The sequence below is a fragment of the Xiphophorus maculatus genome, chromosome 24 (assembly GCF_002775205.1).
Source record: "Xiphophorus maculatus strain JP 163 A chromosome 24, X_maculatus-5.0-male, whole genome shotgun sequence".
Taxonomy (NCBI): Eukaryota; Metazoa; Chordata; class Actinopteri; order Cyprinodontiformes; family Poeciliidae; genus Xiphophorus; species Xiphophorus maculatus.
In genome coordinates, this window is record NC_036466.1 from 5577479 (window position 1) to 5604809 (window position 27331).

At 38.8% G+C, this 27331-nt stretch overlaps 1 protein-coding gene across 1 annotated transcript; it reads left to right on the plus strand.

Moving 5' to 3' along the window:
- The first annotated feature begins 1710 nt into the window (after nucleotides 1-1710).
- On the plus strand, nucleotides 1711-26790 carry LOC102236189 (DNA-binding protein SATB2-like). Its single transcript, XM_014473438.2, has 12 exons — nucleotides 1711-1871; nucleotides 7065-7313; nucleotides 10056-10235; nucleotides 12957-13083; nucleotides 13864-13987; nucleotides 15920-16022; nucleotides 18268-18318; nucleotides 18446-18978; nucleotides 19054-19278; nucleotides 20149-20301; nucleotides 23119-23310; nucleotides 24672-26790. The coding sequence occupies exons 2-12, from the start codon at nucleotides 7109-7111 to the stop codon at nucleotides 25284-25286; spliced, it is 2508 nt and encodes an 835-aa protein (XP_014328924.1). The 5' UTR covers nucleotides 1711-1871; nucleotides 7065-7108; the 3' UTR covers nucleotides 25287-26790.
- Nucleotides 26791-27331: the final 541 nt, after the last annotated feature.

The following is a 27331-nucleotide window of genomic DNA, read 5'->3' on the forward strand; positions in this document are numbered from 1 at the left end:
AGGATATATGTTTTCGATGATTTATTCGCTGAGGCATTTTAACCTCTGACCAGTCATGTTATTTTTTTCCCCCCTCTGTTCCCAGTCATGCTGGGCCAGCTGCCACATAGTTCCTGCAAATGAGTAACAACATGGATCCTGTGAAGTCATTCCCCTAAAAAAAACACACAATATGCAGAAAGACTAATGACAACTCATGAAGCAATTAAAATTGACCTACTAAAATAGATCATAAAACTAAATACTAGCCCTTTATAAAAGAAATCAAGGTCATGCGCTTTACTGTATATATTTGTTTCTATTACAGGGAATGCCATTGACAGGACCATTACTGTCATTATAGCCGTATTCTCTGAACGTTGTCCCTTTCCAAAGGAAAATCCTCCTGACTCAGCACTACTGTGTCTTTTTCCTAAATAAAGCCATTTACAGAACTACTACAGTTAACTTTGGGTTTGTAACTAACTAACTCTATCTGACTGTATTATAATGTGTAGTCAAATTATTCAGATTCTATGTAGTTAGATGAAATGGAGCCACATAAATAAACTAAATTGAAGCCATTTCAGCTGATTTATTGGTACACCTAAAAAAAAAATTATATTGTGGAAAAAGTTTAAAAAAAATTTTGTCCCTCATTTCAGAAAGCGAAATATTTCAAGCCTTTATCACTTGTAACGTTGATTATTATGGCTCAAAGAGAATGAAAATTCAAAAATTTAAGTATGGAAATATTGCACAAGAGCAATAAAAGGGATATTTTAAGCAGAAATATCAGGTTTCTAAAAAATATATTCATTCTGTACTTGGTTGGGGCTCCTTATGAAGGAATCACTGCATCAATGCGGCGTGGCATGGAGCTTGTGGTTCTGCCGAGGCGTTCGGAAAGCTAAGGTTGCTTTGAAGTCATCTTCATCTTCGCTTTCCAAAATGAGTGAGAAATTTTTTTTTAACGATATTCTAGTTGTTTTTTTTTCATTTGTACATATAGGCATATGTTAATGAATGCAAAAGAAAACATTACAAAAAGGCGTCAGAAATTAAAAGAGGCACTGACTGCACAAAGGATTGTGGGAAATGTTGCATTAAGGGAACAGGAATATGAACATTCCAGCTTGTATCCAAAAAAGTGGTGTCAAGGAAATTAAAGTATGTTTTATAGTTTCCCTTTTCACCAGCAGAGGGGACAAAGTACTCCGCCTGAGAGTGATGTGAAGCCGAGATAAAACTTCTAAAAAATGGTCAGAACTTCAGTATTTTCTTGAAAATAATAGATGTTCAGTCAGATGCACCCACTTCTAATTATACAGTATCAAGGTGTGACGTTCACATATTAATCACCTTCCATCATATCCCCCCCCCCCCCCCCCCCCCCCCCCCTCCTCCTGCCATCACAGCATCTGGGACATTAATAAGCTTTTCTAAATCTGCCATCACATTACTCATTGATGGTTTGAAATAATTAAGAAGCGCTTCAAATTCCATCCCAGCCTACAAGATCTCAAGCTAAACATTTACTTGGTGTTTTTTTGTTGTTGTTTTTGACTTAAAAGAATGTGTTTTTTTGTCGTTGTTGTTTGGAAGGAAAAAAGATGCAGTTGTTCATACATGTTGTTTTGCCTCAGGATCTCCTTCCCTCCTCTTGCTCCCTCCCTCCCTTCCTTCTCTACATGTGTCATTTTACATCTCCTTACCGCGTCGGCAGCAGCAGTCTGCCCTTGTCACTCCTCCTCTGTGCATCTCCTGCTCTGCGTTCTGTCAAGAAAAAAGGGGGAAACGTTGGGGAATTCATATTTTTTCCAGGCTGGATTCACTCGTTTTCACCAATGGATGGAGTTTGTCGCCCGGCGTGCACAGTGACTTCCTAAAAAGTGAGTGAGTGTTTGCTGGAAACTTTTCTATCAGGCGTGGAATTGAGAAATTTGCTTGTTTGTTTTTATGAAGATCTTATGTGAACTTCTAGAAAAGCCTGCAAAATAAGAATTGTTCCACTTATACACTGTATGGCAATATTCTGTTTCTTTCTATGTAACTGCAAATGAATTGAACCTGTCAGGTGTTTTGACATTTGTTATAATTTGGCTAACTACAGGCAAATGCATCATGTTTTTTTTAAAATGTTCTACATTTCAAAACAGCAAAAAAATATATTGTATTTTTGTCATCAGTTTTTATTTAAACAGTTATTCTTATTAACACTTAAATGGTTGGTTACTATACAATACCTACTGTCTGCTTCTGGGCGACACAGTTTCAAAATTTAAGAAAATATTAAAGATAGTTGCTGCGTTTATTCTGAAAATAAATGCAGCAATTGTAAGTTTAGCATAAAACAGAGAGGCAAGGAGGGATGGGGGGCAATAGTTCAAAACCTAAATAGTCCTAGTTTTAAAGCAACAACAACAACAAAAAATGGGCCAGTATGGCAATAAATAACATTTTGTCCAAAACTTGACTCAAGTGAAGAATATTTTTTTACAAGATAAATTGTTTTTACTCAAATTTACTTAAACATGTCCAATTCAACGTCTAGAAACCTGAATGTTTCAGTTTTTAATGTCAACAATCACTTACCCACTAACCGCTTCCCCTTTTAATCCTACAATTGGTTAAACGCAGCTGCAGCTAATAAAATTATTAATATGTCCGATTAAGCATTCGCCTGAGCATGAATAATTAGCCGTTTTGTTGTTTTTCCCTCTCACATTAGGATTACATTGTAATTTTTGTGCTCCACTTGGGACACCTGGATCAAACGGAGCCATTATTAGCCTGATTTTATTAGCCGCAGCTGTGTGTTTTTGTAGCACACCGAGCTCTGATTTTATTTGGCGTTGCCTCTCCAGTTGAAATTTAACGACTGACGACGACCATACAGTGAGTGATAATGAGCATTTATGTATGCCGAATTTTTTACAAGGACATGAAGATTTAGGAAGCGTAGTAAAACATATTAATTTGACTCAAATTAGCTGTTATCAGTGACTTTTTCTCTATAAATACAGATTATTTCAAGGTAATTTGGTATTTAAGGAAAAACTGCTAGATTTGTTTTGATTAATTTTTCAAGGTTAAGTAACAATGAGACTTATTAAGCTTATCGAAATTGCTTACAATTCTTAAACGTATATAAAATAAAATGTCAAAAGGCTAACATTTAAAGGTAAAGATGCTTTTATAGCTTTGGTTTGAAACGTTCACGGTTGAATCACCCAAAAATGAATTTTTTTTTTTTTTTTTGCTTGAACACAAAAAGATGAACTGTGAACATTTGAAATAAGAATATGAGTATAAACTATATAAGTAAAATATAAGAATTTGGTCATTTCAAATGAGTTAAAGTAGCTTATTAGGGGGAGAAATGTTGAATTTTGAAATGCTTTGATATTTGTTTACCCATATAGGCTATATCCTATTCTCTGTTTCATAAATTCACATGGATTCAGTCAGCATATTGATATTATTTTTATTTAAAGTAGATATATGCTTGGGGTGTGTGATTATAATTGATCCACAGGAGAGCAATATAAATTTTCTAGGCCAATTAGGCTCATCTAATAATTGATTCCAATTCTAGAAATGAAATCCAACTTGGAGCCACTGCTTGTTTTGATTAGAAATACTTGGCTATTTTACCAACTTGTTTGTTTGAATTCTCTGAAAACTTTCCTCCCAGGTTTAATTAACCTGCTGTCCAATAAAATCCCCTTTAAATCATATGAACTCAGGAGAGATTTCATCAGACCCAGACCCCCAGAAAGACCCTTAAGCCTCTGCTACACACCCTTTACATTAGACCCCTGTCTTAATAAATCAACTTTCATGTGCGCTTTGTCAATCAGTGGCTACCGAGTGCATGACATTTGTCCTCCATGTGTGCTAGTAAAGTGAACACAGTCTGTGCTGGGAGTGTGTGGTCCCTTAAGCTGTACACCCACCTAATATGTTGCTTGAAGTGGGTTTTAAATGCGTTTTAGGCCGCCCAAAACTTAAATCAAGGCTTTCATTGTGAGTGTTTATTCATTTAACATTTAAATAGATAGTAATTAAGTTGAAAATTTAAGAAAATAAGATGTGAAGTGGTCCTTTAGTGTTTCTTTTCATTTTGCCCGTTTTGATATAGGCTCTCGTGGTTCGCCTTGCTCTGCATGTTTTTGGGTCACGAATGACTCAAGCTTACAGCATTTTCTTTTTTAAATTTCCATAACATTTTCACCCAGAAAAACATTATGAGTGGCAAAAATGTCTGTATTGTTCTAATGCGTGTCATTGATGGATTCCATACCTTCTTATTGAGCAGTACTTCTATCATTGTGTGAGACATTTCCAAAGAAGAAGGCTATTTTTCTTTTTTGACCTCTTAAAATTTTTTACGACGCTCTTTTTAATTCAAGTTGCATATTTATTCCTCATGCAATAGCTTTCCTTGTGTGTTCTTCAAACACCACAACCATCCTTTTTTTTTTTTTTTTCTGTTCCCACATTTTATGTCTCCCTCATTAATGGCTTGATAATTGCTCTCGTTAGAGGAGGAAATATGAAGCAGGGGAGAAGTGGAGGGGCAGGAGGGGGGGTGCGATTATAATCCATTACCCCAAATATTCCAAAAACGTGTTTATTAGAAGCAGATGAAACTCAAGCTGAGGGAGCACTTTGTACGTCTGAGTTGCATCAAACCTTTCCTGCGCGGTACTAAAATGCATATTTGAGGGGATTTACTGAGAAAAAAAGGGGAGCAGGGGAGATGAGTTGACTGGAGAAGATTTTAGATGGGGTTTTTTTAGGTTTTGGTGGAAGGGGTCATTAAATCAAGATAAAGGATTGATGGGTGAATTAGAAAAGGCAGCGTGGGATGGACAGCTGCACCCAGAGGGACTCTGATGGGAGGAGATCGGCCTCTCAGTGATGCAACATCTGTTGTGGAGAAACATAAGAGGGAGGACATTTTGGAAGGAAACATTGGCCACACACTTGACTACAATGTGCAACTAAAGTGTAAAACTCAACTGTAAAATTGGTCATTTGATTGTATTTAGGCATTTAGGAGCAGTGAATCAAAAAATGTGTTTGACTCAGAACAGAGAGCTTTAAATGCATTTATTTCAACGTGATGATTGTGGATTGACTCTCTTGTCCTCTCTTCAGCGACTCCTGCCGAGTCTGGCTCGGATTAACTTTGTGAGAGTTTGGACAGACTCAAAACTGCTGTCATTGTGGAAGCAAAACAACACACACAAAAAAAGAGGAAATAAGCGTTTAGTTTGCTGTTGGCTCTTTGTTTCTTTTTGTTTTGTTTTTTTATGACTTTGATTGTTAAAGAAATTTAGAAGATCTGACTTCTGTCAATTCTAGACAATTCAGGTATAAGACTGTCACGGTCTTAAATCAGGTTCAGCAAAAGAAGATCTGATCTAGAATTGTTCCTGTTATTGCACAAATTATATTTACATCCAGATTACCTATGACATGTATCTTTTGTTGCTACAAAAACAGAAGAAACGATAAGCACCACTAAATGTAGTCATATTTTGGTAAATTTGGGCAGAATTTGTTTTGCTTTTGTGCTCTTTATAGAGTAACGCAAGTTTAACAAACTGTTATTAGCTGGTTAGTTGGGCTTCTTGGTTTGTCAGCTAGCCAGCAGTCGGATGCCAACTGTAGTTTTAAAGTTGCTTTGTAACAATGAACGATGGGTTGCGTTCCTTAAGTTTCTCCATCACTGCATGACAACTGCAACCCCAAATGTTTAAGTTCTTTCAAGTGACCAGAATGGGTAGTATCCCCTTTCTTTTCAGCCAGCTATCTGGCAGTGTGCAGCAACAAGTGTGGGAAGGGCAAAACGTCTGGCCTCTTTGGCATCTAAAAAACACTACAGGTTGCAGAAATACAGCCGTTTTGTAGTTAAAACTTTACAAAAATTGGGTCTTTTGTCTCTCTGCAATAAATGAATAACAGTAAATGTTGGCCGAAGTTCACATTACACGGAGTTGCAACAAGCTACACTAAAATTTCATTTCATACAGCTTTATATGCCATTTAATTACATCTTTAAATAATCTTTTGGGAGATCTCAAACTGTTAGCTTTGCTAAAGGCGATTTATAACTCATTTTGCAAATGCGGCTCATTTAGCCGCTTCTGCATCTGATTTAAACATCATTGTTTAATGTTTCTTTTAACAGAAATTAAGTCGGTCAGAGCATAAAACAGCGTTAGTTTCAGGTTCTGAAGTCAGATTTAGAGCTTATTAATTGTTCCAGATGATCATAAGTTATAAACCCACTTTTTAAAGTATCTTGTATTTCGTACTTTTGCAGGAAAAAGTTTAAATCGAGTCCAACAATTTGAGTTTTCTAGAAAGTAAAGAAAAGCAAAGGCGTGTTTTGGTGAGTAGTTGTTTAGAAACAATGGAGGGGGGAAATATTTGTTGAACTCAGGTCTTAGATTTCAAACTGATACTTTCAACAAAGATTATTGCATTAAAAATTCGTACACAAATGCTTCCTGGTTAAAAAAAAACAAAAAAAAACAGCTTTATGGATTTGATTTCTATCAGCAGGATTAGGAACTTGGACTTTGGCGTTACTGTGTGCAGCTGTAGCTAAAGAAATCCTTCTAGAAATGTGAAGATCAAATACAGAGACTTAAAATGACTCCTTGAGCTCAGTTGTATTTATTTGTAACTACAGTGCATTGTTATAATGTTCCGTCCACGCCTTAAACGCCTTCACGTCTTTCATGGTAGCCTGTTGTGTACTCCTGTGTCTAAACAGAGGATAATAAACAGTTCTGTATTTAGTCTGCTGTGGCCTTCCATGCCTCCTTTTTCTGTAAATAACTAAGATATTGGTTGGTTGTATTGACTAAAAAAAGAAAAAACGCAGAGTAAGATTATATATCCTCTGTGAGTAAACGTACGAGCAGTCTCATGTCAGAAGTGACGGTTCTGCATATGCTATTAAATCACGCTGGTGTTTAAGTTTTAAGACTGTTCCTCATACAATGGCTGTAATTATCGGGCCCTTTCTCGAGTTACGACTGTAGATCTTCCCCTTTCTCCACCAGCGTCCTACACCGTGCTGGGCGCTCCTCTCGAAGGTTATCTTGGGATGGAGCAGTGCGGAGGAGCAGGAGGGGGGCCGGAGAGCCCGGACCTTCCTGACCGAGCCAGCCCGGAGGAGAGGGGGGCAAAACCCGAGAGCCCGGCCTGCAGCGGACCCCCGCAGTGCAAGATGAGCCGCCTGGAGGTGAACGGCAGCCCGGCTAACCCGCAGATCCAGCAGAACGGCGGCACACCGCTGAGACCGTTAGGAGGTAAGGTGTCAAGGATTCCACACAGAGACCTGGGCGAACATCTAAATATATAGATTTTTTTTTTAGATGTGAAATTCTCATGTACTTGAGCATTAGCAATAAATCAATGAATCACATGATAAATTAACATGAGTGCAATATTCAACAGATGCTCACCTTTTAATATCGATGAAAATCGTTTTGAGAAACGCTTCAAATATTTGACCCCCAGTATGACCCAGTTAGTTTGAACTGAATGCCACTTTTGCTTGTTTTCCCATCTAAACTGATTTATTTTTATTTTTTTAATGCAATTTTGGTTACTGAAACTTTATAATCGAGTTTACTTAGTTTCAGTTGCTTTTATTTTGAATATTTAAAATGTTTTCCAGTCCCAGTGGGATTTTTTTTGTTCTTTTTATAAATTAAAGGGTTTTTTATCTTTATACCTGCATTAATAAGCCATTCATATAATATTAGCTAAAAATAGTCTCAAATAGTATTGTTTATTGCAATTCTAAAACCTCATTATTGTTGTTTTAGGTTTTTTTTAAAATGTTCTTTAGAAACTAAAGTTGTTTTGATCTTTGAGAGGGTATATTGTATTAATAGACCATTAATACTATCATAATTGTTAAAAAATGATCTCAAAATAATATTATTTTATTGTAATAATTTCTGAAACAATTTATTGTCCAGCAAAGTTTGTTACCGTGAGAGGCCTGTTTTGCATGAGGACTGGAAAAATGACTGGAGAACTACGTCTGCATTTGCCACACTAAGTCCAAATTAGAAAAGTTTATAAAGACGTGACTGTGTATTTCCTTTTAAAAAGTTATAAAGGAAACAAGTTTCACTGGTTAAATCTGAAAAGGTTTCATATTTAGTGCTGTCAGAGAAAAGAAACTCATGTTTTTGAGCAAAGTTTGAAACAAAAGTAAAATTAAATGCTGGAAATGTTTGAGCTGAATTTCATTAACTCTTATTTCTGACTCTGTCAGGTAAAAGGGATGATGTAAAAGTCACATATACAGAAAAAAAGCACTTTTTTTTTATTTGCCAGGGCAGCAAATTGACCAGAATACACACATAACGCCCTAATCTAGAGAACATCATCATGCATCATCACACAAACTATCTGTTCACACATGGACGCGTTGTGCCGCCGCCTCCCTCCGCCCTTCCACGGAGCGGTCTGGTTATTGGCCGATGGCGTGCCTGGTGCTGCTGCGGCTTTGGCTCCGGCTGATGTGTCCCGTTCTCGTCAGGAGAAGGATTGATAGCTTGCTAATTAACAGCTCCTGTGGGACAGACTGGTGGACTGGATGGGTGTGAACTGCTGCACAGCTCTTCGGCGCTCTGAGTGCCTGCCCAAAAAAAAGTATAAGAGAAAACACAAGTCCGGCCCAACCCGCTGAAACCGGTTGTACCGCTGGAGTTGTGGCGCAGCTCCTGAGTCCTGGATGAAGTGCTTTAATAGTGGTTCTGGAAGCGAGTTTTATCCCATGTGGGTTTTAATATGTGGTTGAAGCATAAATGCAGTTGTGCAACGTTACGACGAAATGCATTCACACAGTCGTCTCCCCGGTTGTACAAAAAGACCACCAAGCTGGCTTCCTCCAGAAACATGGACTGTACTGAGCAGACCACACAAACACAGAAAGGGCGACATTAATGATGACTTCCGGAGAAATACTTTTAACAAATGAACTTAAAATAATCAGTTTTCTATGTATTGCAAAGAATAAGTGAGCCAGAGCCTCTTCCTCTACATATTCTGCTGGATTAGGTTAGGAAAAGATGCGATACTGGTGAAGGTTGTGATCAATTTTAAAAATGCAACTATTTTATAGCCCTACTTTAGATATTTCAACATTGTCAGCTGTTTCTTTGCTCAAACATGGCTCAAGATGATGCAGAGCATCAGTATTTAAATCTAAAATCACTGGATTTAGGTCTGGATTTGACTAGGCCATTCATGCTCACGAAGATGCTTTGCTCTAACCCGCTCCATTCTACCTCTGGTTGTGGGTTTAGTTTTGTTTGTCCTGTTTAAAGGTCAACCCATCTTCTCTGACCAGCTTCATAGGAATTTCACAGAATTGAAATAACCTTTATTGTCCCTCAATGGGTGAATTCAGGTGAGTCAGCAGTAAAATGACAGAAGGATCTAGATTCACAAAAGTAAAAATCATAAAGTATAGTCGTGGCTAAATTACAGAATAAGAAAATGTCCATAAAAAGCATGATGCTGCCACTACCATGTTTCACTGTAGAGATGATGTGTTCAGGGTGATGTACAGTGTTGGTTTTCCAACCCCTCATCGTTTTGTCTGGCAAAAAAAGCTTAAATTTGATCTATTCTGGCTTGAACTTCTTTTGGTGTGGCTTTCTGGTATTATGGATATGAACGTTTCAGATTTTTCTTTGTTGGAAATTTTATTTTATTTTTTTATCTATGAATCTGCCACATAAAACTGAAATCTTTGCATGTAACGTGATCAAATCTGAGGATTTGGGGCAGCACAATGTGTTTTATCTCAACTTTTTCCAAGTCTGCTATAAACACTAGAATAGAAACAACCTTTATTGTCCCACAAAGGAGAAATTCAGGTTGATTTGTGTCCCTGGAATCTCACGTTTAGCTCTTTAAATGTTTGAATTAAAGACTTGGAATGTGAGAGAAAATGCAATATTTTGCATTTTCTCAAAACGTGTTAATGTCCCATTTGTGAAAGGTGTGTACGCCTCTTTTCACGGCAGGTTTGATGATCCCCATCTACTGCGTGGTGGAGCACGCAGACGCAGCCGGCGACTGCGACAGCCGCAGCGACCGTCACGCCGAGTTCGTGCTGGTCCGTAAAGACGTGCTCTTTACGCAGCTGGTGGAAACGGCACTCGTTGCCCTGGGATACTCGCACAACTCGGCAGCGCAGGCTCGAGGTAAGTCGATGGAAGATATAAATAATCTTAATTTTTGTATTTTTTTTATAGCTTGTACTAACGGATGTACTAAAGCTAGTCATTAGGACCCTTTTTTGCACCTGTTCCAATAAAATGTTATGAGTTTTTAATTTTTTTAAAAATTTTTAACAAAGCAACCCCAAAGTTTAAGTAAACTCCATTGCAGGTCGTTTCTGGGTTTTACAAAGTAACAAATAATGAAAAATAAAATCTTTACTGATGTTTTTAGTCATCCTTACTTAAATTAAGTGTAGCTGGAGTGCTTTATTTTAAAAACTACAGCTTTTCTTCCCTATAGGTTTGGCCCTACCGTTTTTAGCTGCCTGTACTTTGGCAGCATATGAAGTTTTACCACCAACATGCCAGACATTAAGTGGCCGTCTGCTCAGTTTATCCACTTGAAAGGAAAACAGTTTTTCCTACCACTGTGTTGTTGCTGATGAGTAATTATTAACGGAAGCGGCTGAGTTAAAGTGCGACTGTTTCCCAGATGTGCTGGCTTTATCAGATGACATGAAACATGCAGGAAAGGTATTTTATAGATAAAACCTGTCTGCTTTCTCTTTCCTTATCTCCTCCTGCGATTCAGTCCGGTCTGCCCACTCGGCATCATAATGGCAAACCCCAACAATAAGTTTATATCAGACAAACGCCACTCTTTTTTTCTTCTTTTTTTTCTCCCCCAATCAGTCTGAGATCCAACCTAGAAGACGATGGTGTTCAATTTGTGATAAGGAAAAGCCTACAGACATGTGCACAGGGCACACACACATAAAATAGAGCAGTTTGACATTCCTGGTGTCCCGTAAACACAGGCCACTCTGACCAAGTGGCCAACGCCCTGCGACCCGTCCCCTCCTCCCCCTGTCCTTCACCTCTCCTAAATAGCTAGGTTTTGTTCTGAAAAATAAGCCTTTTCTTTTCAAATAAATAATTTTTGGCTGGAGTCTTGCATTTTTTCCCCCAGTGTGGTTGCAACCAAAATTATACAGAGTCTCTTCTATTTTCTTCCGTGATTGAATTGCATCTTGCAGGGTTCTGACTGGATGATTATTTTTAAACTCCTAACAGATTCTCACTGGGATTTTCCTGTAGTTGCACAAAAAAAGCCGTTTCTTTTCTTGGGGGGCCAGGGGGTTAATAGTCGCTTCTGGTTTTTGTATAAGCTGAGGTGACAAATAAAGGTAATAAAACCAAAATAAATCTCACTTTAGACCCTTATTTCTAATGAGTAATGACCACAGAGGAAACTATTTGTCCTGAAGTTTTATGTAAAGTGGCCAACATTCCCACTGGAGGCTCAGTGAGCCGCTGAATGAGCAGCTCCAAGAGAAAACCAAACTACCTGAGGAGTCTTTACATAAGATTAACAGTACAAAGGTTTATAACTTTCTTACATCAGTCTGTTAAATACGATTCAGTAAAATCCCGAATTGTCCTGCAGTTGCACATTTTCTTCTGGCTTGCTTCAAATGCCAAGCAGTCAAAATAGGATAAGTTGACAAAATGTGAACTTAGTGTTACCTGAAACAAGCTGAGTCACTGCAGTGGGGAAAAATAAAGCAAGTGATTCAGCTTTAAAAAAAAAAAAAAATTGCTACAAGTAATCAAGTAAAGTTTGTCCAAGTAAATATTAAGTTGTCATGTTAAAGAATGAGAAAATTTTGACAAACTTAATTTGATTACATGTAACCTTTTAACTCTGTTTTTTGTGTGTGTATTTTTTTTCATTGTCTTTTTCAGTGCCAGACGGGGTTTTTAAAGTTTTTCAAAACTTCTGAAATGTTTAATCATAAAGCTCTGATGATTTTCAAGACTTTTACTAAGAAAGTTTTGGAATTTCAAGATTTTTCTGAAATGATGCAAAAAATTCTCTAAAAAACTAAAACTATCCGTATTGTCAGGATTGTTTGTTTTATTACTTCTTTTTTTTTCAGAGAAAGTATCAAAAAATATCAAATCAAAAAATATATTTATTAAGTGCAGTTTGGTGATGAATTGCATTTTATGTGACTTGTCCTAAAGAAGAGTATTACAAATGTTTATTTTTAAAGAGCAGTATTTGTTTGCTGTGTCAGGCAGTATTTGTTCATACAATTACCAAAAAAAAAAGTCTTAAATCATTCTTGTCACTTTTATTGGTCTCGCAATTATACCACAAAATATCGTGATAAAATCATAATAAATCCATATTGCACACCCTTCGATTTGAGCGTAGCATAATCCAACACTGCCCTTCCCCTACCTGTTGCTGCACCTTGCCTGCAGAAAGACAGACCGGACTGGAAGCATTATTTTCCAGGTGCTTCTCATTGCCAGTAATGAGAAGCAGATATGGTGCAGATAGATGAAACCTGCTCACATTCCAGGTTTGATTCACTCCTTGATCTTTGCACTGATTTCATATTTCTCCTCTGATTAATCAACTAGAGTCCAAATAGACAGTATTTTTGTTTCTCTTTTCCTCCTTGCAATTAAAAGAAGCGTCCATGCACACGCAAACAAGGCCATCCAAGGCTACACAGCCTGTGTTTGATTTCTGGAGATCCTAATGTGATTAGGTGTGTTTACATTTGTGCTTCCAGTCGAGGGTCGGTCTGAGGCTAGGTGAGCGTTTGGGCGACGCTCCAAGGCCAGGACAAGCACATTCCGACTAAAGGAGATTTTTTACACTTGAGCTCTGTTTGTGTTTTCTTGCAGGCATTATTAAAGTAGGACGATGGAAGCCGATGCCCATCCATTACCTGACGGACGCTCCAGAAGCAACAGTGGCGGACATGTTGCTGGATGTTTACCACATGGTTACGCTGCGGATTCTCTTGCACAGGTCAGCTCACTGCAGGGAAACTGGGTCAAAGTTTCAACTTCAGCTAGCAGGGGGAATGATGGTGCCTCAACACTACCAACCTAAATTGTCCCAAAACGAAAGGAGTTAATTTAAAGGTCAGGAACGACCGGGGTGGAAAATGTAGCAAAGTTTACATGACTGAAACACATCAACGACATGCGGATCACTAGGCTAAGTTTCCCTGGCACTTAGCCCTTTAAAAATCAAACAGAAATCTAGCAGAAGCTTGTTGTTGACTGTACAGTGTGTAGTTTCTCTGAAACTTCAAACCAACAAAATATTAGTGCAGCTTATCAATAGATATATGCCATAATGTTGAATTTCCACCTTGTTTGGATTGGAGAAAATAATTTTTTTTTAAAAATCCTCTCAAATCTTAAAAATAATTTTATATTTGACTTATACCAAACTAGAATAGGCAAAGTTGAAATAAATCATTTAAAACCTCATGCTGAGTGTATGTTTAATTCCTAAACATATTAGAAGAGGTGAGACGGTTTGCCGTAACTTTTAAAACTTGACCGAAAAGAAGATTAACTCAATCATTATTGTGATTGTGGTACTTGTCTAAATTCTTGGTTTTACAAATAAAAGGTTGACTTTAGGACCAAGATCTCTCCCAATTGCTGCAACACAAATATCCTGAGCCCTATTTTGTGGTTCACCAATTAAGTCTCCAACCTTTTTTTACTAATTTAAGAACTGTGTGAAGTGAAATATTTTTTACGCGTCAGCTCCAAATGAATATTTATATTGCAGCTTTTCTCGGCTGGAGGATCTGCCGTCAGAGCAGTGGACCCACGCCACAGTGAGAAACGCTCTCAAAGAGCTCCTCAGAGAAACCAACCAGAGCACTGTGGCTAAGGAGAGTCCCCTGTCCCAGGTATCTGCTGCAAGACCACACTACACTCTAGACAGGTGTAAGAAACAAAAACAATCCGTTCGGATATCGCATTCCGAGGCGGTGGAGTTAGGTTTCGATTCACACAAATGTGCAAGCAGAGATAGCCAAGTATTTTCTCTAAACACATGTTTCATCATCAGTTCACCACACACTTAGTGCAGTATGTAATCTGACTCAGTCACACGCGCAAAATATCGATACCATCCCATGGGAAAGGATGCAAGCACGCACACCTCAATTATCCTGCTGCTCACACACACCCTGTAGTCATTAGCCTCCAGTGTGTCATTTCGACTTGTGATTTATACACAAGACTTAGTCATGATGTAATTAGTGATTAGGGGAAGCGTGTGGGTGGTGTACATTCGCAGCCTGACTCATGTGAGTTTTCATCTTCAGCATTTCCCATGTTGAGTTTGTGCATCCCCTGCTCTGCGGAGGTGACCACAGGTTATATTAGGAAGGGAGGGCAGTAAGTGTTAATAAATCAGCACCGAGTCTCAAAATACCGTCACTCCCAGCACAAATACGCAGGTGAAGTGGTGTCAAAGATGAGTTTTGGAGCACTGCAGAGTGACATCCTCTAAAGAACTGTAAAATAGATTCGCTTTTGTGAAAATGTATTCACGTTTTGTCCCGTCACAACCGCAAACTTGATTGTTTGCAGCGATTTCGCGTGACAGAAGTGCAAACAATTGTTGCTTGGTTGTAAAGAGGAAACAAAATGTTCCAAGAGTTTAATTCATATTCTGCCCTGCTGAGACAGCACTTTTAAGATATGACTCCATCAGGTTTGCAGACCGAGAGACTGAAAGGTTTCATCACTCTGTGCAAAATTGATCAAACTCAGTCAGACTGGATGGAGAACATCTTTGAATATACTTTGAATTATACTCTCATCAACAAGCTATTTCATTTGCCAGTTTTTTTGGTGGGAAATGGATGTGTACTACATCAGGTAGAACCGAAACTCAAAGGGCTTTAGATGTTTACCTTATTGGAAGAAAAATATCCTGTTTGCGAATTTTTTTGAAGGGCTCCATTTTTTTTTTTTTTTTTTTTTTTTAAGGAAACAAAAACAGGAACAGTCTATTCTCAGAAATAACAGGGTTTTGGTTGCTCTTTGTTAAATACAGCAATTGTTTTCAAACAAAGTTAAACTAATTAAACGCAGATTTGGGTGCATCAAAGTCTTTTTCTTTTTTGAGTAAAAGTCTCTGGATAGATGTGGTCCTATTTACTATGAAATTAAAGACGAGGCAAAAAGCCTACTCGTAAAAAGACAAATACTTTGTGTTGCCACAAATGGCCCTCTGGGATGCACTTTGGACACCCCTGGCTTAAAACTTTGACTGGTCCATTCTAACAGATGAATATAATCTGATCTAAACCAGTGTGTGTAGTTGTCCTGCAGGAGGTGTTGAATGTTTTGCAATGTTTGTGCTCTTCTTGTCTGGTCTCTCAGTTTAGTCAGAGCTCCACATTAGTGCCATAATGTTTCCATTTCAGGTGATGGAAAGAGCAAGACTGTAAAATATTCAAAGCTTGTACACTTGAAATAAAGTCAAGTCAATATTAAGAAATGATTTACTTAAAACAAACTCCTGTAGCTTGCTGAAAATGTATTTGTAAGTTTGTTTTGTCAACAGCATTTTATTCAAGGGTGTCAGATTTTGAAAGGTTGAATGGAAATGCATACCGCACACTTCATGTTTTTATTTGTAAAACCTCAGTTATGATCTACTTTTTGTTTGCTTGTCTCAGCTTCAGACCTTGACATTTCTGGATGCAATTTGACAGACTGGTTCAAATTATTTGAACACAAAGCACTGTAGTCAGGCCTTCCTTTAGCTTCAGTAACCAATGAGCTCAGGCTAATGTGTTTTCCTGTTTGTTTGTTTTTCCCCTAAGAGTATGATCTCAGCGATTGTGAACAGTTCCTACTACGCAACTGTCTCCACCTCCAAATGCCACGAGTTTGGGCGCTGGTACAAGAGATACAAACGCTTTAAAGGTAACTTTAAACCCATACTCTAATTTTAAACGGTTAATAAAATAAACTTCATCACTTTCAGAAGGCAGATGAATGTCAGAAGCAGGTTCCCTTTGAGCTCTAATGCACCACGTTAGCCTCTGAGGTTTCTGCTCCCTGTGAGGCAAATCCCCATTTTTCATCACAACACAACGATGTTGGAAATGTTTGGTATCTGTCACAGTCGACAGCATGCAAAGATTTACCAGATCAGTTAGTAATTAGCTGCAGTGCTTAATGCCATTTGAATTCCTGAATAAATTACAGTTGTAAGATGTTAGGTTTTTTCTTCTGTTTTTTTTTTTTTACTTAAAGCCGTCACAAGAGAAAATTGTTCCTTTATATTTAATCAGTTTCAGTAAAACTAAATTGTTTATGGTTACCCGATGTTGCAAATGACTTCTTGTAGCACACAACCGATTGTAAGAATTGAAATCCCTTCTAAAAAAAAAAAAAATTTTCCAATTGGGTGAGTTTACAATTTTTTATTTTTATTTTTTTAATACAGCTATGAATTTAAGCAAGGTGATTCTGTATACGTTTGGTATAGATATATTGGTCTATACAAAAGTTTTAGTAAAAAGTCTGAACCATAATATCACATTTTGAGGACTTTTCTTGACCTTTTACCTCCTGATCTTCTTGACAGCCACATGTGTTGTGCTCTGACATCAACAACATGTTGTTCTCCACACCGCCGCCCCAAACTGAGTACTTTGTCATTTTTGAGTCCATTCTCAGGAAAGCAGGAAAATGGCTGAATGTGAAAATCCCAGTAAATCATCAGCGTTGAAATGCTCAGACCACCCCGTCTTCCATTGACAAACATTCAGAATCCATTTTCCACCTCATTCTGCATTCCAGCAAGTCATCTTCAGCATGCCTGTATACTATCTTGATCGGCAGAGTCACTATCTTTGATGATAATGACATTCCTTAAACGACTCACAAAGATAGACGAACTTCTACTTAAATGATTACAAAGTGCTCTAAATCCAAATTCACAAAATGGCTTCAGACATTTACGCCAAACAACTCCACACCAGATTAATCCTTTGTCTTGGCACTGGTTTCTTTTGTGTTTTTTGTAAATATGTTTATTCTCTCATTTGTGGCGTTTGTTCCCTCAAAAGTTGTCTCCCTGCCGTCACGTTAGAAACTTTGACAGTCTGCCTCCCCTGCACCTCAGCCACCAGCAGTGTTTATACAGCTTTTTTTACTTAATGAAACCTCCTAAAGACACTCAGACACTCTAAAACCGACACTTACTGCTTGTCATGTCTTAAGTTAATAACTCACCTACCCAAGTGCCTTCATTTTCCTGATGTTTTCACACTCCCCTGTCCGCCCCCTGTATGCATATGAATATTTACCTCGGCCTTTACATGCCGACTGTGCTGCATGAGACGTCCGTCAGCGACGGCTCTCGTTAGGAAGGAACTGTCACACATGGTTCACATTAACGTCACCCTTAATACACATGACAAAACTAAATGCTCTTAACTCCTAATGGAAAACAGCAGTACCTCCCTCCCCCCAAAACACACACACACACGCAGTCTCTCTAAACCAGCATACACCAAGAGTCGCGCACGTAAAGAGAAAATCTGATGCCCTACCAAGATGTATCAAGTTTTTAAGTTGCCAAATAATAGAAAATGTGACTATAAATACAGAAAATGACCATTTAAAATATAAAGGCAACATCCATACAACATGGTAGTTTCATTTTAATTTTAAGTAGACCCGACGTGTTTAATCGTGATGAATCGATGAAATGAACTAAATTAGTTTAGTTATCTATTAATTGTTAACTACAGTATACAGACTCAAAATGCCTTCTTATGGGGGGGAAAAAAGAAAAATTCAAAACTGTACAAACAATATGTACATTTCTCATTTAAAATAAAAATACCTTTGTCTGTAAACAAAATTTTGGCTAATGTGTAGGTTTAGCTTTAGTTCAGATTTACTACATTTTTGCATTTTAGGCAATAAAATATTTCTCATTAAAAAAGGAATTGAACTGTTGTATCTTTTCATGCACTTGTAAAACTGTATGAAAAGGTGTAAGTGTTTGAAAAAACATCTGTAGAATGGGACGTTTTTTAAATCGGGTTCATTGCATGTTTCTCAGCTTCTACAATTTGGAAAATCAAGCAATCTGGTGGAGAGCAATTGTTGTGGATTTTATTTAAAGACTTGCTGTTATGTCATGTCACCCCAGGTGAATACAATGAAAAGATGTGGTCCTCACTGGAAAAGTCGGACATAAAAGGTATTTGTGCCTACTTCGTCCATATTCAGTATTCACAAGTTCAACTGTTTTTTCCCCTTTTTTGGGAGAGAGTGTGAGTTTTTTATTTGATTTATTTATTTATTTTTTTTACTGTGTGTTGGTACAGTAGAGAGAGATTTGGACCTGAGTATCCTCAACCACCGTCCTCCACCTCTGCTGCCGTCTCCCGGCCATTTGGCCACGTTGGGGGCTCCAGGAGCCCTTCCCATCAAAAGCACCCTGGGTGACGCTCACTCCCCCCCTCAGCCTCACAGTCTGCCTCATCCTGCCGGCCCGAACCACCCTAGACCCCCACTCCGTCCGCAGGCCTCCACCCTGCTCGGTCACGGCGGACTGCTGTCCCCCCAGCTCTCCCCGCAGCTCGTTCGCCAGCAGCTCGCCATGGCTCACCTCATCAACCAGCAGCTGGCAGTCAGCCGCCTGCTCGCCCACCAGCACCCTCAGGGAGTCAACCAGCAGTTCCTCAATCACCCGCCCATCTCGCGGACCTGTAAGGTGTCCGGGGTCGCTGCAGACCCCGGCCTGAGCTGCTCGGGCGCTGAAGTCTCCTCTGACATCTATCAGCAAGTCAGGAATGAACTGAAAAGAGCGAGCGTTTCTCAAGCCGTGTTTGCCCGCGTTGCTTTCAACCGCACGCAGGTAAGAGTTGCTGTTCCAGATTTAGCGCTGTTGCAAAGAAGAGAACTTCGTAAAGTGAAGCTGGATCTCCTGCAGGGGTTGCTGTCGGAGATCCTTCGGAAGGAGGAGGACCCTCGCTCGGCTTCGCAGTCTCTGCTCGTCAACCTCAAGGCGATGCAAAACTTCCTCAACCTGCCAGAGGCCGAGCGAGACCGCATCTACCAGGAGGAGAGAGAGCGGAGCACCAGCACCAACCACGCCACCACCCACATCTCCAGCAGCAGCAGCTGCAGCAGCAGCAGCACAATCAGACACACACAGGTACACACACACACTAAACTCTTTGAAGGATTTTTCTTATTCTAGCTAAAGTTATGTTAGCTCAACACATGTCACATATATTACATTGCAACAGCTAATTTTTATATTTTTAAATATTGAATAACTTGTAAGTTAGTTTTGTCTTATTTCAAAACTAACTTGGTAGTTTTTGGTCTACATGTAAGTTAGACCAAAACTAACTTGGTCTTAACTTACAAGTTATTTTACAGCAAAAAATAAGAGCTTGTTGTAAGTAAATTCCTTAATATTGATGAAAAGGTACTAGTTATAAGTGAAATAATCAACCAGTAGAAGATGATATTTTTTTTCAAATATTATAAGTTAAGATGTTATTTTTTTCCAATGGCAAATTATTTCAAATGTTACTATTTTTTTCATCAATATTGACTTAAAACAATATTTTCCTATATTTTTGCTGAAGAGCTACTTGTAACTTTTTTAGATTTGATTTGTTTTTTTTGTTTTTTTCAATGAACAAATTTAGAACGGCCTGGTCAAAGTACAGACCTGAATTATTTTGCGACCAGATATAAAAATTGATGTTCACAGACGATTTCCATCCAATCTGACTGAGCTTGAAAGTTTGCGAAAGAAAAATTGGCCAAATAATTCATTTTCAAGATGTGCCAAGCTGGTAGAGACCCGACCCAAACCCTAGCAGCTGGAACTTCAGCAACGCAAAGCACTTTACTTGAAGTTTAAATACAAATAAACAATACAGTGTGATTCTTAGATTTTTATGTTTAAAAAAAACCATACAAATTTGACAAAATATGAATAATTTAAAAGAGTAAGACTCTCTTTACGTGGCTCTTTTTTTGAACCATGTTTACATTTTCTTCTTCCTAGACTAAATGCACCATCTCCGGTCCAGAGCTGCAGCTGAAGCTCGACTCGCTCGCCAACATCACGTCGGGGATCTACGAGGAGATCCAGCAGGAGATGAAGCGGGCGAAGGTCTCCCAGGCTCTGTTCGCTAAGGTCGCTGCTAATAAGAGTCAGGTCAGTTTCAACAAAAAAAAAAAAACGCCTCCACGCCCCTTGATGTTACTGTGATAATCCAAACATGCACAAACACCAGACTATCTACAAAAACTCAAGTCTAAACCTGTATGAATGATTTCCTGCTGCCACAGACTCTCCAGATAAAAAAAAAAAAAACAACAAAACATGAACCCAAAAATATTCAAAGCTTAAAAACCTGCTTCTCTGATTCAACTTGAACATGTTTACACACATTAAACTCCTGTTATACAATCCTATACACAGACACATAGAAACACTAGCTGAGTTGATCATGTTTGAAGGAGCTGATGAGGTGTGTGTGTGGGTGTGTGGGGTATCTGATTACCCGCTGTGGCATACCATCATGACTGCATCCTCCGATAAACAATGCGGGCGATCAAGATCAAAGCGCAGTCTTGCACTGGAGATGGAGACAACATCAGGAGAGTTCAGAGTGAAAATAACAAATCTCCGCTGATTCTCTGTGCAGAACAGACATATTTTCATAGCTGCAGAAAGAATCTAAAAGAAAAAAAAAATGCCCAAGAGTTGAAGGATGAGGCTGTAAAAGAAGCAAGACACAGATGGATGATTGGTTTAGTAGCATTAATTCATAGGATGAAAGCTGCTTGTTAAACAGCTGGTGGCAGATTCTGGGTCAGAGATAAGCGATCTTTGCACATTCTCAACACTCGACTCGGATTCTGCTTCTCTTCCAACCTTTACCTTGGGAATAACATTTGCTGTTATCTTCTAAGGTGTTGGGAGGGTGCTAACGAGCTAACATGGACCACAAGTTGCTGAACTGAAATTACCTCATGTCGCGAAGAAATACAGAATATAAAATGGCATATACAATTTAAGACTTTTTCTCATAAGGAATTAATTGGAACACCTGTACATTCATTCTAACTTAGTCTCTAAGTTCTCCTAACTGAAGTGAGAATGAACATTATAATATTCAAAAATGTGTCTGAGGTCTTCAGGAAGAAGCTTATGGGTGTGATAACGGCTTTTCTGCGTCTGACGCGCTCGACATGTTAAATGCTCAACACACTCCATACAGTTCAAATCACGCCCCACTAGACGCTGGAAAAGAACCGCAAAGGGCCCTCCACGCTCCTCCTCACAGACTTTGAATGTAAACCAGACACGCCTGACGCTCAAAACGTGTTTGGTGTGAACATTTAGATGCCCAAAAACACAACCTATCTGGCAAAGCTACAGTATTCAAAAAAAGAATATCTTCCTAACTGTGAGGCATTGTGAGTCTGATGGAAGTCTCACTACCGTAGAATCCACTGGACATAAAACATAACATTCTTTTGGAGTTAAATGTTTTATCCACTTCTTTCTGTTTCTGTGCCTTCGATCTGTTGATGGAGACTTCAGGTGACTCGCGTCCATCATGTTTAGGCATCTGCTCTGACTCACAACCTCGGAATAACATGTTCCTCAGTAAATCTGATAATATCAGAGCTACTTGTTATCAGAACTGTTGCCAATAGGAACTCACTGCTTACTAAGCTACTGCTGATTGGACGTTCCAAACACCTGAAGTCCAAGGAGATCGTCTTATGGCTGCTGATTTTGGAGAGTCCTTGTCCTTATTTAAGCTGGAAAAATGGAAAAATGTATTCCTCGTTTAACCTGAAGAAAGTCATTGAAAATCCAGCTTGTTCAGCTCATTTGATAAAACCCAAACATCTTTTTTTCAATCACATTTACATATTGGCAGTAAACTTTAGCTGTGCTTTGATTTCTTTAAAATTACTTTTATCCATTTTATGTCATTGTGTTTTAGGGATATTTGGCTCCATAGCACTTCGATCCAACTACAAATCTTTACGTGTTCTTCATAAATAAACGCTCACAAACATGCATTTAAAAAATGTATTTAATGACAACAAAAAATGCATCCATTATTCCCTTTAATTGTGCTCTTCTTGCCTTCTCTAATGTTTGTATTTATTCTGGTTAGTTGGAGAAAACAGTATTAGTCGCTCAGAGGAGCTTAGAAACAAAATGTTTTTGTTTTTTATAACTATTTCATCTCTCGATTCTGCAAAATAGTAAATTGACCAATTAAAAACTAAAAGAGAAAATTATTTTTGTCTCAATTTGCAGTCAGGTTTTGTTTTAATATTTGAAAGTTCAGAAGTGAAATATGAAGAAGCGCAAACATAGTTGAAAAACTTTTCCTTTAATGCTCACGCTTTCCAAAAGCTTCAGGTTTGTTTTTTTTTATCCAAGAGTCATCTTGACATGTTATGAATTTTATTTTTACACTTTTCAGTTCATTTTCTGAAAGTCAAGCATTTTTTTCGCTTTGTTTTTGGCAGCTTGACACTAACCTCTGATTTATTAAAGTGTGAAAAAGCCCATAAACTCAGAGGAGCTGCTTTTTTAGATGCTTTACAGAAAAACTTGGCAAGCAACAATTTTATTTGGTTTTGTAATATTAAGCTGTCATGAAATTGCTTCTGTTTCTGTGGCTGCATTGACAAAAATCTGTCCAAATTAATACATGAGCATAAAGCCAGCAAAGCGCTTTGTCGAGAATTATGACCATCCTGTGTGTACGGATCCCAAAAAGGGTCAGATTTAGAAGAGAACCTATTATGCGAAATTCACATTTTGCACGTGTTTGGGCTGTGGATCTCCCAAAATCATCCCCGCTGGTTTTTGGCAACAAGTTGATGTTTTTTGGTGTCTGGAAAAGCTCAGAAAGCGAGCTCTGATTTATTTATTTTTTTCCCCCTCTAGATATTTCAAGGTTAAATGAATAAATTCTCCTCTTTCTGTTTGTTCTAGGGTTGGCTATGTGAGCTGCTCAGGTGGAAGGAGAGTCCGAGCCCTGAGAACCGCACTCTGTGGGAGAACCTGTGCACCATCCGACGGTTCCTGGCCTTACCGCAGGTCGACAGAGACCAGGTCTACGAGGAGGAGTCCAGGCAGCAGCACAGCGACAGACTCCACACCGTCCTGCACATCCCAGATCAGCAGGTAAACGGGATTCAATTTGACTAATTCAAGCTCGAAAATGCTTTCTGTTGTGCAAACTTTAAAAAAATAAAAATAGCTTCACTGTAAAATCAACCGGTTCTGCACAGAAAACATATCTGCCTGATCCCACCACCTGCTTCTCTCTGCCACCCTCCTCTCTGTCATGTTTGTCCCATAACTCATTGAAAATAGAAGTGGTAAATGACCGGCCCACACATTTCCTGCTAAACACTCCTCCATCCCACCCTCTCCCCGAAACCAAAACGCTCTCCAGTCTGGCTCTAACCTCAATATTATTCAGAACACAGCCTGTAATTATTGAAGCTGAGAAAAAAGGAATTGCCATTATCTTTATTTAGGTCCTTTAATTTTGATGGACCACAGATTTATGGTGTTGGATTCCTGTGTTTGGGTGTGCTGGCCACCCCACCCTGTTAATAGGCTGTAGTAGTCTGCCTGTTTGTGAATTTGGGAGCTTAGTGTGCATGTCAGAGGTTGATGGAGGCTGGTCAATCACACTTCCTCTTGTTTTTGTTTCCTTTGACTCAGCAGAGGCAGACAAGTCGAGCTGCTCATTCGGTAGCGGAGGAAAATTTTGAGCTTATTAAGCGTCACTGGATAAATCTTTAAAAAGATTCCACGAGAACAACTGGAAAGAGATGTATCAGGAGTCAGAGTTGCAACAGCAAATTTTGATATTATTGAGGTTTCCTCCAATGGACCAGATAACATCTTCAGTAAATCGAGTCCACCTCTGTGTAATTTAATCTGAACATCAGCAAGCAGCATCTTGAAAACCAAGGCAGTTCACTTTCCCTAAACGTACAATCAGAGCTGCAAGGTAAGCGTTTAGATCAGGGGTCTCCAAACTCCAGTCCTCAGGGGCTGGTGTCCTTCAACTTCGACATGAGTCTCTGCTTCAACACACCTGAGTCAAATGGTCGGGTTATGAGCAGGACTCTGGAGGACCTGACTGCACACTGAGGAGCTGGGTTCATAAAGTTGTTTGAGATTCTGAAATGCTTGAATTTCAATATGGTGGTTTCAGGGTTTACAGAAAAGCCAAATGTACACATTCAAATGACACAACATTTATGAACTGTGCCATGCTGTGAGAGTTCTGGTGGAACCAGCTGCATGTTGTCTGGAAAAAAAAATAAAAAATCCTCGTACTACTTCCTGTCTTCATTGTTTTTGCTGGTAGTGACATTAAGTCGTTGATCATGTAACCCGTAAAGTGTTTCAGTTTTGTAAAGTAAATCCATTTCGATTTATCTTGGTTCCTCCTCCGAACGCGAAAACTTTTTATCCAAAAATTGTTAGTTTCTTTCACACCTTGTCCTCATTTCTCTCTTCTTCAGCCTTTCCACAGACATCCTCTTCCTCCTTTAACCACTCCTTCGCCAGTCCATGAAGAGCCTCAGCCCGTCGCCCTGATGCCATCGTTGCAGGGTCCGGAGGACATGCCGCAGCGAGGTTTGAGTCCCGGCCTGGGAGGCGGAGCGAAGAAGTCCAGATCTCGGACAAAGATCTCCCTGGAGGCCTTGGGGATCCTGCAGAGCTTCATCGGCGACGTGGGACTCTACCCGGACCAGGAGGCCATTCACACCTTGTCAGCCCAGCTAGACCTTCCCAAACACACCATTGTCAAGTTCTTCCAGAACCAGCGCTACAACGTGAAACATCACAGCCAGACCCGAGAGGACGACCAGGAGAGCTCCAGCCCCAGCGAAGGAGGCGCCTGCGCCACCGAGAGCAGAGAGGAGGAGGCCCTGTCTCCTTCTGAGGAGCTCAGCGAGGACGGCAGGGGTTCAGTGGAGATGTTCAGAACAGAGCGGGACGTGAACGACGGCGAGGCGGAGATGGAGGCGGAGAAGGAAGAGGTAGACGATGAGAAAACCTCAGGACCGCCAACTTCCTCTCTGTCTCCCTACAGCAGCGTGGACAGCCCCCACTCTGCTGAACAGCAGAGATAACAGCAGCGAAGGATGCCATCAAACCCCCAGAGCCTGTGAAGAACCACCCATCATCATCATCACCATCATCATCACTATCATCTTTACCAGAGCTGCTGATCAGAGCTCGTTAATATCTGAACAACTGTGGACAAATATTTATCCAAGGACTGATTGAAACATGACCTGAAGGTAGTGTGAGGACCTTTGAGGTTGGACGTGGCCTGCAGAGGATTTTCACTTTTTTCTTTACCCCAAGTTGATTGAAAATCATCAAAAATGTAATTGAACTACGAGAAAACTCTTATGGAAGGCATTGATTAATTAACTTTGATGTTTTAGTTAAATATCTAAATATGAAATGCCATTGTTCTCAGCCAATTTGCTCCTACAGTCGTCTAAACTGCTGCTAAACCAGCCAAAGTAAATCCTTTCTACCATTTATTTTGCATTTCCAACAATTCAGTTTCTGTCACCACCCATTTTTAATCCAGTAATTTATAGATTCATATAAAATCATGCATATACATTATATGCATGATTTCACATCATTTCTACCACTTACTCAGGTTATGTTGGACTAGAAAATCTAACAATGTTTCAGTTTAACGTTTTGTATCAGTAAGCAGGGAAAAACCTCTGCCCAAACTTCAGCTGATTTATTTATATATATATATATATATATATATATATATATATAATTTGAATCATTCCCTAACCCATGACCTTTGTAAAGGTGCATCTCGATATCCTCAGTTAATTTATTTCAGTAATTTAATTGAAAAAGTTGCTCATTCTAGAATCTTCACACACAGGGTTTGATTTATATTTTAAGCATTTATTTCATTTCATTTTGAGTGGTTGAAAGTGAGTGAAAACCCAAAATGTGAGTTCTGCATAAAACTGCTAAATGATTTAAATACAGAAATATAAACATACTGACCAGGGCGTCCATGCAGTTCTCGGTCAGGACCACTTTTGCATGAACAACTGCGGCATAGCAAAGATGGTACGCCATATATTGGTCCTTTTTTTCTTTATCTTCTTTATTTTGGTGCTGTAAAGAGAGCCATAAAAAGTCAACCATCCTGTGCTTATCCACACTGTGAGTAGTTTACACAGGAAAGAATGAAGTGATTTTTTTCCTTCCACTCAACTTTCCATTAATAGCTTCGGGTACAGCTCTCAGGGTAAGCTGCAGAAGAAGATCGAATCTGTTTTTTGGCTATTTGGCAGGTAGGCAAGGATTCTTTATGTATTCTAATTTTTTTCTGATTGGTCATGTTTTTCAAAGAACTGAATATTGGGTTTTCATCAGTTGCAAACCATAATCATCAAAATTAACAAACAAAGAAAAAAACCCTTGAAATATGTTAATTTTTAGAGTGCAAAACTCTATTTTTCAACGATGATATCCACTGAGATGTTCCTTTATTGTACAGAGACTCTTCATTGACTGGTCTGTATGTGAAACTGTCACATAAGCCTCTGTTGATAATAAAATAGTTTCACAACGTCACTCTAAGACATGGTTTGGTTTCCTTTTTTCAATTAAATTTCACCATTAAAAAGCCAAATGGTTTAAACTGAATATTAAATTTTCATGTAGAACCCACAATTTGAACTTTTTTCCTCAACAGAATTTGAGTATCTGATCGTTGAAATGTTTTTTAAAAAAAATAATAGTTCTGCATATAAATGTTCATTCTGCTCTTGATCTCGTTACAAACCATAACTTAAGGCTCACAAACTGTAAAATGACTAGTAAATCTGAATAATGTGTGGTCTCTGACCACACACAAACCAAACATACACTAGTGTTCGCTGCCATTGGGTGGATTTTTCAGCCATGTTTAATCTCCCATAACCTTTTGTTTGTTTTTTTGCATAAAACTGAATATCAAAAGGTTCCACTTCTTCTTTTTATTTTATTTTATTTATTTAAAGGTTCTACTATGACCAGCAAGTGAGATTAATTCAACTTCTACTTTATCTCTCTATCATACCTGTGATTCACAACAGGAGTAAATCTTCAGCTTTGTGGATGTCTGTGCTGAATTATCGGA

Coding starts and splice junctions, on each gene's coding strand:
- LOC102236189 (XM_014473438.2), top strand. CDS start 7,109: ATGGAGCAGTGCGGAGGAGCAGGAGGGGGGCCGGAGAGCCCGGACCTT. Junction 18,319..18,445: donor GGAAAAGTCGGACATAAAAG/GTATTTGTGCCT, acceptor GTGTTGGTACAG/TAGAGAGAGATTTGGACCTG. Junction 19,279..20,148: donor GCACAATCAGACACACACAG/GTACACACACAC, acceptor TCTTCTTCCTAG/ACTAAATGCACCATCTCCGG.